General features: G+C 46.8%; 1 protein-coding gene across 1 annotated transcript in view; it reads left to right on the plus strand.

The window, feature by feature from the left end:
• The window catches only part of LOC114607674 (uncharacterized), a 108,516-nt gene extending 94,994 nt beyond the window's left edge, over positions 1 to 13,522 (plus strand). The window contains 6 exon segments of the mRNA XM_077916264.1: positions 7,152 to 7,586; positions 7,781 to 7,862; positions 8,115 to 8,197; positions 10,631 to 10,757; positions 11,202 to 12,593; positions 12,596 to 13,522. Of these exon segments, the coding sequence (XP_077772390.1) occupies positions 7,152 to 7,586; positions 7,781 to 7,862; positions 8,115 to 8,197; positions 10,631 to 10,757; positions 11,202 to 12,593; positions 12,596 to 13,176 (2,700 nt within the window). The 3' untranslated portion in view covers positions 13,177 to 13,522.
• Positions 13,523 to 14,841: the final 1,319 nt, after the last annotated feature.

Raw genomic sequence — 14,841 nt, forward strand, 5'->3', positions numbered from 1 at the left:
TTCCAGAGCAGCACAAAACAGGCTTTCTTCACCTTGTCTCCTCTTCCATGAGACAGCCCTTGAGATATTTGAAGATGGCTATTATATCTCTTCTCAGTGTCTTCTTTTCTAGGCTGACCATTCCTCATAAGGCTTGGTTTCCAGACCCTTGAATGTCTTGGTCACCCTCCTCTGCACCCATTCCAGTTGGCTTGTTTTTTGTTCCTTTTCCATGGTGTTAGGGACTGGGCAGAGGAGGAATGGTGGAGACCACCTCACCAGCCTGACCTTTCCAGAGAAGAAGATGATGGGGAAAGCTGGGAAATAAGGGGAGATGAGGAGGAGGAAGAGGAATCACTAGGAGGGCAATAGCTGACAGACACAGTGTCTTTAGAAAGCATTCTAGACCCCCCTCTCCCAGACCCCGGCAAGCCTTGAAAGTACAGTGGTAGCTCGGGTTACATACACTTCAGGTTACAGACTCTGCTAACCCAGAAATATTACCTCGGGTTTAGAACTTTGCTTCAGGATGAGAACAGAAATTGTGCTCTGGCAGTGCAGCAGCAGGAGGCCCCATTAACTAAAGTGGTGCTTCAGGTTAAGAACAGTTTCAGGTTAAGAACAGACCTCCAGAACGAATTGAGTTCTTAACCCGAGGTACCACTGTAGAGCAAAGGGCCCTCAGTGCCACCCGTAGGGGAGAAGGTGACAAATGAGGGAGAAAAAGGGAAGAAGAGGAAGAGTTTGGATTTGATATCCCGCTTTATCACTACCTGAAGGAGTCTCAAAGTGGCTAACATTCTCCTTTCCCTTCCTCCCCCACAACAAACACTCTGTGAGGTGAGTGGGGCTGAGAGACTTCAGAGAAGTGTGACTGGCCCAAGTGTGACTCCTCTGCATGTGGAGGAGCGGGGAAGCGAACCCGGTTCCCCAGACTACGGCTCTTAACCACTAGACCACACTGGCTCCCAGGGAGTGGAGAGTCACGCAGGACAACACCATTAGTCCCAGAGGCTGCGTTCCAAGCCTCTGTCTGTAAATATTGAATAAAAAGCAGGTGGTAAGGACTTTTCATTGTCTGTTCCTGGCAACCTGCTGCCTGACTTTTATTGTATGTCAAAAAATTCATTAAATTTCCTTCTGCCCTCACTCTTTCGGATGCTTCCTTGATTTCATTCACCAACGCAGGATCACTCTGGGCATTTTGGTCAGGGAGATGAAAGCACCTTCCAAGTCCTACTTTTCAAGTAGACAGCAGAGAGGAACGTGGGTCTTGGTTAAGTGGGGAATAATTTACACTCTGGTTTTGAAAAACTGAACTAGTTCTAACTGAAGAACGAAACTTAGAGCTGAATCCATAGTGTATATGCTACTCTTCCTTCCCCTACCAAAAAACTGCAGCTTGCATTGAGATACACCTACGTTGTTGATTCTAAGATGGCTCTCCTGCGAACTTAGTCTCTGCCACATGAAACCATAGATCAATGGGTTTCGCTTTTTTGATACCTGCCTCTCTAAAATTGGGGTCTCATCTAAGCTTCTGGCTCCTCAAGATATTCCTGCTGGGGCAGAGCTGAAAACTTAAGTTTCTAAAGCGTTATTGCCCCTAGGATAGAGTTCTGAAGCTTTTTTAAAAACTGGATTTAGCTCCTTGCACACAGTGCTTTCACCATGCCCTTGTTAGAATTTCAGTGGATTCAGCAAACAAATGGGGATACTTAGCCCTGCAGTTACAGTGCTGCACAACTCAGTTTTTCCTCTGATGCTGTGTCACTGGCATTGAGATCGGCTGTGCCCTGAGAACATTTGTGCATGTTTGCTGCATACCTGCAGCTACAGGAAGGCAGATTGTGCCCTTCATTGATCATTTGAGCATCTGCAAGCCAAAGCCTATTAAAGTATAAAGTGGGGGAGAATACAACTCTTTCCCTAAACCTTTTCTCCCAGGACCTTTTGTTCTCCAAGAGAAGAATTTCAAAAAGAGATTGCAGCGTGAAACTGCTGGATTGCAGCTCATGAATTCTGTCACCTTTGGCTGGAATGGGGATTATAGATTCTTATGTGTTCTTCTGATGTACGTGTGTTTTATTTATTTATTTATGAATGAATGAATGAAGCTGAGGGACCTGAAGTGCTAGTTCCAACTGGTTTTAAATTGAAGAACAAAATTTACAGCTTAGCTTATATGCCACTTCCCCTACCAAAAAACTGAAGCTTGCAGTGAGATACACCTACCTTAGATTAACCAAGCTTTTGAATAGATTTTATGGAAGAAATGAAAAAAAAGCAAAAATATGTTTTGAATTTTGGGAGAGTGCTGGGGGTGTCAGCTACAAAACGACGGAGGAAGCGTGGCTTAACACCCAATGGCTGGCTTGGAGCCTGGCGTAGCACTCAATCAGAGAGACAACAGCCCCAGGCAACTTTACGCATCCCCTAGGGCGGCAGCGATGTTCTGCTTGTCCTGATCTAGAAAGCGCTCCCTCCCCCCCCTCTCTCTTTCTCTCTCTCTCTCTCTCTCTCACACACACACACACACACGTGTCGTCCCTGTTTAACAACATGGAGTGTTCATCAGTACAAGGGGAAATACAGGAAGGTGCATGAAAGCCCCACTATCGGTTGACCCACCGGGACGACCCCTCTTCCTCCTCTCCTAGGACGGCGACTCCTGCTTCTTGCAGAGCCTTTTCCCTGCCAGCTGCTCCTCCCGTTCGTGGCCAAGGGAGGGAGCAGCTCAGAGCCCAGCCAGGACAGCCCCCCCCCCCAAATGATGCGTCTCCTCCGGGTGTGCGCAATGCACAGATCTCCTGCTTCGGAGAGAGGAAGCGCAGAGGGGTGTGCTTGGTGCGCTCAGATTTGCAAGGGTTAAAAGGAGCTGAGCCGGATTACTAGAGAGGGAAGGAGATTGCGGAGGGGGTGGGGCCAGATCCTGCCGAGCAGAGCTCCCTCCCCCGCGTCATTTCCTGCATGTTTTGTCTGTCTCCTGCGCAAGGGCTGCCTTGGTGGCCCCTCGGTGGATCAGGTGAGTCTCCCCTCTCTCCCCCCTTTGGGTGCAGGGGGGAGAAGGGGGTCCCAGGGCTGCCGGGGGGGGGGAATGCATTCGAGAGGGTCCTGTGCATGTCATGCATGGGGGGGGGGGAGCCAGGGAAGGGGCGAGTTTTCGGGAGGAGGTTTGCAACGGTGCTCTTTGTAGGGATGCGACGCTCGCCGCTTTGGCGAGGAAACAATGGGCTGCAAACAGCCCCCCTTCAGATCTACGAATCAGCCGCATCTGTTAGAAGAGGTTGCAGCCAGACGGAAACATTCCGACATAAAATCCACCCAAACAATAAACGCAGCTTGACCTATTCAGTAAATAAATAAGGAATGTGGGAAGATGGAGGGCAGAAAAGGTGCGTCTTCATGCGCCGAAGAGTTAAACCTACCGAACTCCCTCGGCAGGAGGCAGGGATGCCCACCAAGCTAAGTAACAATTATTATTATTATTATTATTATTATTATTATTATTATTATACCCCGCCCATCTGGTTAGTTTGCCCCAGCCACTCTGGTCAGCTTCCAACACGTATAAAAACACAACAAAACAATAAGTAATAAAAATCCAAAACAGTATAAAAAGTCACAGTAAGATTAAAATAAACAACTTATATAAAATAAAACAATATTCAATAATGCATTATAATCTAATAGTAAACAGTAAAATTAAACATCAACAAATAACAATTAAACAATATACACTTATCAGTTACAGTGGTACCTCTGGTTACGTACTTAATTCGTTCCGGAGGTCCGTTCTTAACCTGAAACTGTTCTTAACCTGAAGCACCACTTTAGGTAATGGGGCCTCCTGCTGCCACCGCACAATTTCTGTTCTCATCCTGAAGCAAAGTTCTTAACCCGAGGTAATATTTCTGGGTTAGCGGAGTCTGTAACCTGAAGCGTCTGTAATCTCAAGTGTATGTAACCCGAGGTACCACTGTACAATAAAGAATTACTAATCCATAACCTATAAGAATAAAGGAAAGTCTCAATGCATATAATATCACAAAACATACAAAACCATGTAGATGGTTTTAAAAGAGCAATGAGGCCAATTCATGGTTCCCATGATTCTGTGGAGGAAGCCAGGGCTCTTCAAAATGCTCTGTTGCTTTGCAAACGCAGTGCAGACGGGGCCTGAGTCTCTGTCTGTTGTATTTCCCCTTCACTTATGGAATAACTTTTTTATTGGGTTTTATAAGCAAGGGTCGTAGGAGTAATAAATGATACAATTAAAGAGATGGAGTCTTTTCGTGTCATCTCTAGATCAGTATTTCCCAACCTTTTTTGGGCAAAGGCACACTTGATTGATGAAAAAAATCTCGAGGCACACCACCATTACAGCCTCACGCCGGGAGGGACGCACGAAAGTGTAAGTTTCAATTTTTTCCCCTCCCCCTTGCCGGGGAACCTCCAAGCTTTGGGGGTGGGGGGGGAGGAGGCAGCAAAGCGAGGGACTGAGGGACTCCTCCAACTCCTCCTCCTGCTCGTCCACGGCCGGGTAGAGCCGCTTGAGGCGCCGCTTGAGCTCCTTCTCCTGCTCGTTCAGGGCCGGGTCGCCGCCGTGAGCGGAGGCGGCGTGGGGGACCCCGCAGGTCAGGGCGAGTCGGCTCGTCAGCTGCCACGACAGGAGCAGGGCGGGCGGCGAGGGGGTGGCTGGGTGGGGGAGATCCCCCTCGGATCTGCTCCCTCTCAGGCTCGGTCGGCGCTGTCACGAAGCGCCTCCTCCCTCCGCAGCAAGCGTGGCCTGGCGCGAATCAAATCGCCGCTCCTGTCCCGTGCGCTCAGGTGGGCAGCTCCAAAGGGGCGCCCGCGTGCGCCGGCTTGGGGTGGCTGCCCAAGCGCCTTCTCTCTCTCGCCTCCTCCCACGAGTTCGGGGTCAGCCTCCCGCTCCTCCTCCGCTTCCTCCTGCCAGCCGCCGGGGTCTTTGGTCACCGCAGCCTCCCGTCCAAGAAGCACCTTCGCCCAGGCAAGGACGCGCGCGGAGCTGGCGAGCGCCGAGGGGTGGGGCTTTCGCGCCCGCCTCCCGAACCAGGAGGGCCGGGTCGCCGCCGTGAGGGAAGGGCGCCGGGGCGCTGCTGCTGCTGCTGCTGCCGCCGCTCCCGGCAGGCATGGGCCCAGCTGAGGCGGCGGCGATAGCGGGCAGAGGAGGGGGCGGCGGCGGGGCCGAGGTGGCCGGCGGCGGCGGGGGAGGCGGCGGTGGGTGGAGCAGGAGGGCGGCCGAGGCCGGTGAGGGAGTAGGGTTGCCCGGGGCTTGAGGAGCCGTCGCCGGGAGTTGCTGCTGCTGTTGTTGCTGCTGCTGCCCGGACATGCCGGCCTCCTCCTCGTCCGCTGTCTCGCGCTCCTCCCTTTTGCGCGCGCTGCCCCGCCGCTGCCCCATTGGCCGGGTCCTGTTAGCTGATCCTGTGTTATTTCCTGTGTGTGTGTGTGAGGGGAGAATGGAGAGAGAAACCTTGGCACCACCACCGCGGAGCCGCCCCCGGCTCGACGCGGATCCTCGCCGCCGCCGCCCCGCCTCTCGCCGCCCGACTCGCCCGCCTCCCTCCCACGGCACACCAGGCAAGGTCTCGCGGCACATTAGTGTGCCGCGGAACACCGGTTGGGAAACACTGCTCTAGATCACAAAAATACAATAATAAATTTGCAGGCAAATCCACAACATAGGCTGAATTATAGGTGGTCAGTGCATGAGTTCCTGGGTCGTGAATGGGTTTAAACAAAACAAGAAAAAAGGGAAACAGAGATTGGAAGAAATTTAAAGAGTACTTACAGAAATATTGTAAAATTAATGAATGTTAAAATGATGTTGGATGAAACTTATGTGGTTTTTAGCTATAACGCTATAAGGAGTATGGAAAAAATGGGGTATTAACAGTTAAAAGTTAATGTTACACATTATTTCAAGATTAAAGATTAGGATAAACAAAGAGGGGAAGGATTTGCTGAACTAACAAATTGAACTGGAATACAAAAAGGGAGGTGTGAGGAGGTCCGGGAAATAAGCAAATGAAAGAAAGTGATGGAATGATGGAATTGTTTTTTATCTATCTTTATTTTGTATTTTTCTCTTTTCTTTTTTCATTTTGTAAAATTCTAATAAATATCTGTTAAAAAAAGGGGGGGGGGGACAGAGAGCAGAGTTAACAGTCATCAACACATGGCCAGATTCCTAGTCAACCTTGTTAAATGAGGAAGATTAATTTCCCCCTTATGTTAACAATAAAATAGTATAAAATGTTGGTCTATGCATGAACATGGGAGGAGCGTTCAAAGTGAAGATAATGATTTGTGTTTAAATTTAGACCATACCTCCTCTCAGTCTCATCTTTTCCAGGCTAAACATACTCGGCTCCCTCAACCCTTCCTCATAAGGCTTGGTTTCCAGACCCTTGATCACATTGGTCACCCTCCTCTGCACACGTTCCAGTTTGTCAGTGTCCTTCTTAAATTGTGGCGCCCAGAACTGGACACAGTATTCCAGGTGTGGTCTGACCAGGGCAGAATAGACTAAGATGGTTACTTCCCTTGATCCAGGCAGGTCCTCCCAAGTTTCCCAGTACTTCCCTGCTGGTGAGGACCAGATCCAAGATAGATGATCCCCTTGTTGCTTGTTCCACCTTCTGGGAAATGAAATCTTGCGAATGTTGGAGATTCCAAGGGGCAGTGGGAGGGAGAGCAGCTCTTGAGGACCCCAGAGTTGGAACCCCCCTTCTAGCCTAAGGTCCAAATTACACTCTGTACAAATGACTCGCTTGTCAATTACCGTTCTGACTGGATTCATAGACTGAAAATACTGAAAGGCAGGAGCAACCAGGCTCATTCTTGGCACAGAAATCTCTTCAGTTGCCTGCACATTTTGCATGGTAACTTTCCTTCTAGGAGGGATAGAGGCTTGCTTCTCCTCCTTGCCTGCTTGTTTCTTGAATAAAGCTAAGAATCTGAGCTGTGAGGGGGTACAGGCCTTGTTCCTAGCAAGACTCAACCATGCTTGCTCAAGGAATATCTTGTCTTCTCCTGGCAGTGTATGAATTTTATAACAGAACAATGTATTTGCTTTGTAGGATTTGGTAGCACCTCTCATGAGGAGAGACGGAACTTGGCAGAAGACCAAGGATTCCTTCTGATCTCTTGGAGGCTTCCTGAGAGCCCAGATGGATGAGCAAGACTCAGCTGGCCCAGAAGCAGGAAGAGACCATGCCATCAAAACTGAGAGCAGTGAAGGATTCAGGGAAAGCTCCATACAGAAGATCCTGGGTGAAGAGGACACCCTCTACTCAGATGTGCAGAGCCAGCAGTTCAGGCAGTTCTGCTACCAGGAGGCCAAAGGACCCCGAGAGGTTTGCAGCCGACTCCACCACCTTTGCCATCAGTGGCTGAAGCCAGAAAGGCACACGAAAGCTGAGATGCTGGACCTGGTGATCTTGGAGCAGTTCCTGGCTGTCCTTCCGCCAGAGATGGAGATCTGGGTGAGGGAATGTGGAGCAGAGACCAGTTCCCAGGCGGTGGCCCTGGCTGAAGGATTCCTCCTGAGTCAGGCAGAGGAGAGGAAGCAGGCAGAGCAGCAGGTGAGAGAGACTTTCCTCTGGATACTCCCAAGGGGCTCTGAACAGGAGTATCCCAAAATTCTCTCCTAATGGCCCATCCTTTTTTTGGAAAGCATCCAAGGAATGATATCAGATACCACCAAATTTCCCCCCTCAGACATTTCTTTTCTAATCCATCTCCCCATTCTCTGCTTTAATCTTTGTTGCTTCTTCAGGGAAAGGATCTGTTTGCAGAAGTGGGCTTAGATTCCTTTGAGACAGAGAGGACTCCGTTGGACACCAGAGAGAGGCCCCTGGGTAAGGAGGAATCGGTTTTTTCTCTGATCAAATTCTGTGGATTTTGAAACTAATCTGCAGGTTCTTTTAATCATCTTGGAGAAGACACTGAATTGTGTATTTTTGCACAACGAAAATATGAAATGGATACCAATGTCTCACATGCACTCAGCAGGTGATACTATTTTTTTGACCCGTCAGTGGTTAGAGATGCACTAATTCTCTGAGAAAAGCATGCACTCATGGTCTCCCACTTCCCTTTATTTCTCGCAGGTGACAGAAGAATGCCAGCAAGACCTCCTCATCCATCTTTCCATGGTAGCGGAGAGGAAGCCGTGGCTGAAGAACCAGATGAGGTAAGGGAAGGAGCATTGTGGAGAAAGCAGCAATCAGGGTTCCTCTGAGGCTGAGGAAATCTCTCTCTTCCTGCTCTGTCTTATTGCTATATTGATGGTGGAATGCTAGTATATGTTGGGAAGCTGGTAAGAAACCATAGAAAAAAGTTGCCCGGATTCACCTAACCAGCCTTATCCGTTGCACAAGGGGCTTCTCCCCCCTTTCCTCCTACTCTCCATGCCCCCATGCTCCCCCTGAACTTTGCTTTTGCGCATCAGGAGAGTTCCACCCCAGAACTGTGCACAGGGAGAGTAAAGAGGGGATCCTTCCCTCTGGCAACAGGAATGCTTTTGCAGACATAGTGATTTGAAGACCACCGTGTGGAGTTACACCCATTTATACAAAGATGAATACCCATCGTTTAAAGACACAATGAAAAATACATCAAGATGTTAAAGGAAGCACTGCACCCAGACTTAAAATGTGCAGCACAACATTCCCATTAAAACAACATAGCAATTAACAGGCAGAAAACAACAGAGCAATGTCATAGAATTCTAGAATTGCAGAATTGGTAGGGACCTAGCTACTTTAAATGAATTGAAATCTCCAGGGCCTGAAGGACTGCATCCAATAGTACTAAAGAAGCTTGTGGATGTAATTTCAGACCCTTTGTCTATTATATTTGAGAAATCTTGGAGAACAGATGAGGTCCCTGCAAACTGGAGGAGAGCAAATGTCCCCAGCTTCAAAAAAGGGGGAAACGGAAGAACCAGTTAACTGCAGACCGGTGAGCTTGACATTGATACCAGAGAATGTACCAGAACAGATCATTCAACATTTGGTCTGTGAGCATTTAGAAAAGTATTCTGTGATTAGTAAGCATGGGTTTCTCCAAAATAAGTCATGCCAGTCCATTCTAATTTCTTTTTTTGATGGAATTACAAACCTGGTGGATCAGGGGAATGCCGTGGACATAGTGTATCTTGATTTCAGAAAGGCTTTTGACAAAGTCCCTCGTGATATTCTCACGAGGAATATGGTGAAATGTGGGTTTAACAAGGTAACTGTTAGGTGGATTTGTAGCTGGTTGACTGACTGAACCCATGAACCCAAAGAGGACTCATTAATGGTTCTTCATCATACTGGAAAATAGTGACAAGTGGGGTGCCGCAGGGATCTGTCCTGGGCCTGATGTTGTTCAACATCTTTATAAACGACTTGGCTGAAGGAACTGAGGAGTTATTAATCAAATTTGCAGATGACACCAAACTGGGAGGGGTAGCTAATGCCACAGAAGACAAAATCAAAATTGAAAATGACCGTAACAGATTGGAGAACTGAGTGCAGGCTAACAATGTGAATTTCAGTTGGAACAAAGCTCAGGTTCTGCACTTAGGCAGGAAGAACCAGGTGCACAAATATAGGTTGGGGGACACCTGGCTTACTAGCAGTACACGTGAAAAGGATCTCAGGGTCTTGGTAGACCATAAGCTTAACATGAGTCAACAATGTGATGCAGCAGCAAAAAAAGTGAATGCTATTCTAGGCTGCATCAACAGATTTCTAGTGTCCAGATCAAGGGAAGTAATAGTCCTGCTCTAATTTGCCTTGGTCACACCTCACCTGAAATACTGTGTCCAGTTTTGGGAGCCACAATGTAAGAAAGATGTTGACAAGCTGGAACATGTGCAGGGCGACTAGGATGATCAAGGCTCAGGAAGCCAAGTTCCTTATGAGGAACGGTTGAGAGTGTATGTTTAGCCTGGAAAAGAGGAGCTATGATAGCCATCTTCAGATATCTTCAGGGTTGTCACATGGAGGATGGAGCAAGCTTCTTTTCTCCTGCTCTAAAAGGCAGGACTCGAATAAAAGGCTTCAAATTGCAGGAAAGGAGATTCTGACTAGACATACGTAAAACATTCTGACACAGCTGTTCAGCAGTGGAACAGTCTCACTCCGGAGGTTGTGTACTCTCTTTCCTTGGAGGTTTTTAAGCAGAGGTTGGATGGCCATCTGTCAGGGATACTTTAGCTGAAATTCCAGCATCGCAAGGGGTTGGACTAGACGGCCCACAGGGTAATAGAATCCTAGAGTTGGAAAGTACCCAAAGGTCATCTAGTCCAACCACCAACGAAGGAGAGTCTACAGTTTCGCAAGGGAGTAGCAATTCTATTTCATTCTGTTAGTTAGGCTAGATGAGGGGAGTTATAGCTGGTTGCCTGACAGAATTTCAAGATGATGAACATAGATGGTCTGTGGTGCATGAAACCTTAGATCAATGGGTTTCTCTTTCTTTTTTTTATCTGCCTTTTCTAAGTGCTCACAGACCGAATGTTTGATTATCTGTTCTAGGACCTTTCCTGGTATTGATGACAACGTCACTGGCCAGTTAGTGTAGTAGATCATCTTTATGCTGTCTTAGAGGAACATACTTTTCTTTTTCATTTTAGGGTCCAGTGTGCTTTGAAGATGTAGCTGTTCATTTCACAGACGAGGAGTGGGCATTGCTGGATCCTGGCCAGAGAGCTCTGCATAAAGAACTAATGGAGGAGAATCATAGAATCATGGACTCTCTTGGTAAGGCTCCCTGTTGGATCACAATATCTGTTTTGAAATTCCATACGTATATCTATGTGACAAATCTCCAATAATTTGATGGAGCTCAGCAGGGCAACCTATAGCAGCTGGGATTTTAACACACCCACATCTCTAAAAGATTTGCCTGCAAATATTCTTCCTCAAGTTCTGTGTTTTTAAACAGTGATCAGGCTGGACTGAACTGCCAAGGCCTTTTAAAATGTAGGCTTTAAGGTTGTAAGCAAAGTTGAAGGAATTTCAGTTGAGTTATTCGTTTTTGGTTGACGAAAGAGATGACTTGACATTGGAGATGGAGCAGATTCCATATTGGACTCAACATAATCCATCAAAGAAAAGAGCCTGGTATTTTTTATCCTTGTTTTTCTGATATAGAAGAGCTGCATTTCTTCCTGAAGCTCTAATTAATTTCTCTCTTTGGTGCAGGTGCTGAAGAATTGCAAATGAATGAGGAAGACCCCGACAGAATCCACACACAGGAGAAGCCGCTTAAATATTCAGGGTCTGGAAAGAGATTCGTTCAGAGCTCCCACTCCACTTCCAATCTAACAAATCTCTTGGGGAAGAAACAATATCAGTGTTCAGAATGTGGAAAGAACTTCTGTCGGAAATCCCGCCTCACTTACCATCAAGTAACTCACAGCGGGGAGAAACCGTATCAGTGCTTACAGTGTGGAAAGCGTTTTAGTTGGAAGAGAAGTTTTGCTTCCCATCAAAGAATTCATACAGGGGAGAAACCCTATCAGTGCATGGAATGTGGGAAGAGCTTCAAACGGAAGGATGCTTTAACTTTCCATCAAAGAATTCATACTGGGGAGAAACCATATCAGTGCATGGAATGTGGAAAGAGCTTCAGCCGGAAACATAGTCTGACTTTCCATCAAAGAAGTCATACAGGGGAGAAACCCTATACCTGCTTGGAATGTGGAAAGAGCTTCAGTCAGAGGGCCAGTCTCACAGTCCATCAGAGAATTCATACAGGGGAGAAACCCTATAGGTGCTTGGAATGTGGAAAGGGGTTCTATGGGAAGAATATGCTCACGTCTCATCAAAAAGTTCACACAGGGGAGAAACCCTATCAGTGCTTTGAATGTGGAAAGAGTTTCCGTCACAAGGGCGAGCTCACTGTCCATCAAAGAATCCATACAGGTGAGAAACCGTATCAGTGCATGGAATGTGAAAAGAGCTTCACTCAGAAATCCAGTCTCACGTCCCATCAAAGATTCCATACAGGGGAGAAACCATATGAGTGCTTGGAGTGTGGAAAGAAGTTCAGTTGGAAGACAATGCTCACTTCCCACCAAATGATTCACACAGGAGAAAATCCCTATCCATGCTTGGAATGTGGGAAGAGTTTCAATCGGAAGGATAGTCTCACCCTCCATCAAAGAACTCATACAGGGGAGAAACCATATCAGTGCTTGGACTGTGGAAAGAGCTTCACTCAGAGAGCAGGTCTCATGTACCATAAAAGAATTCATACAGGGGAGAAACCATATCAGTGTATGGAATGCGGAAAGAGCTTCACTCACAGAGCTGGTCTCGTGTCCCATGAAAGATTCCATACAGGGGAGAAACCATATGAGTGCTTGGAGTGTGGAAAGAGGTTCAGCTGGAAGACAATGCTCACTTCCCACCAAATGATCCACACAGGGGAGAATCCCTATCCATGCTTGGAATGTGGAAAGAGCTTCAATCGGAAGGATAGTCTCACTTCCCATCAAAGAATTCATACAGGAGAGAAACCATATCAGTGCTTGGAATGTGGAAAAAGCTTCACTCAGAGAGCAGGTCTCATGTATCATCGAAGAATTCATATGAGGAGGAACCATATCAGTGCATGGAATGTGGAAAGAGTTGCATTCAAAGAACCAGTCTCACTTCTCATTGAGTAACTCACAGTGGGAAGTAATTGCCTCAGTGCATGGAATGGGGAAAGAGCCTCAGTCGGAAGAATAGTCTTACTTCCCATCAAAGAATGCATAAAGAGTAGAAACCATATAGGTGCATGGAATGTGGAAGTAACTTCAATCAGAGGGCAAGTCTCTCTTACCAACAAAGAACTCACAGTGGGCAAAAACCGTATTAGTGTGTGGAATGTGCTTCACCTGGAAGGAAAGTCTCAGCTCCCATGAAATACCATATTTTTTGCTCTATAAGACTCACTTTTTCCCTCCTAAAAAGTAAGGGGAAATGTGTGTGCGTCTTATGGAGCAAATGCAGGATGCGCAGCTATCCCAGAAGCCAGAACAGCAAGAGGGATTGCTGCTTTCGCTGCACAGTGATCCCTCTTGCTGTTCTGGCTTCTGGGATTCAGATTATTTTTTTCCTTGTTTTCCTCCTCCAAAAACTAGGTGCGTCTTATGGTCTGGTGTGTCTTATAGAGCTAAAAATTCGGTGATTCATACAGGGAAGAAACCACATCAGTGCATGGAATGCAGAAAGGGCTTCACCCAGGATCAAAGTCTCGCCATCAAAGAATTCATATGTTGGAAACCATAGAAATGCTTGTAATGTGAAAGGAGCCGTACCTCCAATTTCACTTTCTATCAAGAAACTCACAATGAGCAGAATCATAGAGTCTCTGAATTACAGTGTTGTAGCATTTGAGAGGACCCTGTGTGTTGTCTAGTCTACCCTGTTCCTGGCAACCTGCCGTGTGGGTTGTTTCCTCTGCTGCCTGACACGTAGACTAGTCTGACTTTTATTGTATGTCAAAAAATTCATTAAATTTCCTTCTGCCCTCACTCTTTCGGATGCTTCCTTGATTTCATTCTCCAACGCAGGATCACTCTGGGCATTTTGGTCAGGGGGACGAAAGCACGTTCCAAGTCCTGCTTTTCAAGTAGACAGCAGAGAGGAACGTGGCTTTTGCTTAAGTGGTGATTAACTTGCAGTCTGGTTTTGAAAAACTGAACCAGTTCTGACTGGCTTTAAACTGTGGAACGAAATTTACAGCTGAATCCATAGCATATATGCCACTCTTCCTTCCCCTACCAAAAAACTGCAGCTTGCATTGAGATACACCTACCTTGTTGGTTCTAAGATGGCTCTCCTTCTAACTTGGTTTGTGCCACATTGATCAATGGGTTTCTCTGTCTCTGTCTCTGTCTCTCTCTCTCTCTCTCTCTCTCTCTCTCTCTCTCTCTCTCTCTCTCTCTCTTTTTCCCACCTCTCTAAATTTGGGATCCTGCTGGGGTAGAGCCAAAAATTAAGGTTCTAAAGGCTTGTTGCCTCTAGGATTGGGCTCTGAGGGTTTTAATATATATACCAGATTTTGTCCCTAGCTCAGTTCCTTTACTATGCCCTCATTACAGTTTCTGTGGATGCAATAAACAAGCAAGCAAACAAATGGGGATACTGGAACCACTTCCCTCACTCCTTACCTTGATGCTTTCTCGGTGGGATTGAGACGGGGTGTGTGGCTGAGAATGTTTGCAAATGCTTCTTGTAAAGCTGCGGTTGCAGGAGGGCTGATTGTGCCCTTCATCGGTTACCTGAAGATTTACAAGCCAAAGCCTATTAAAGTATAAAGTGGGAGAGAACATAACTCTTCCCGATACCTTCTCTCCCAGGACCTTTTGTTCTCCAAGAAGGGAAAATTCGGCATGAAACCCCTGGGTTGCAGTTCCTGAAATGGTTCAATTCTGTCAGCTTTGGTTGAAATAGGGATAAAAGATTCCTATGCCCCATGTGTTAATAATTTTTATTATTTAGCTAATTATATTGACATCCCATCTTTCTTCCAAGGAACTCAAGGTGTCGTATGCCACTCTAGAAATCTGAAGCTGGGGGACCTGAAGTGTTAGTTCCAACTGGTTTTAAACTGAAGAACGAAATTTACAGCTTAGTTTATATGCCACTTCCCCTACCAAAAAACTGAAGCTTGCACTGAGATACACCTGCCTTGATGGCTCTCCTGCTAGCTTGGTCTGTGCCACATGAAACCATAGATCAATGGGTATTTCTTTCTTTTTTTACCCACCTCTCTAAAATTGGGATCTCATCTACAATTCTGGTTTACTGGGGCTCCTCAATATATTCCTGCTAGAGCAGAGCTGCAAAC

Source organism: Podarcis muralis, chromosome 12 (genome assembly GCF_964188315.1).
Source record: "Podarcis muralis chromosome 12, rPodMur119.hap1.1, whole genome shotgun sequence".
NCBI classification, from domain to species: Eukaryota; Metazoa; Chordata; class Lepidosauria; order Squamata; family Lacertidae; genus Podarcis; species Podarcis muralis.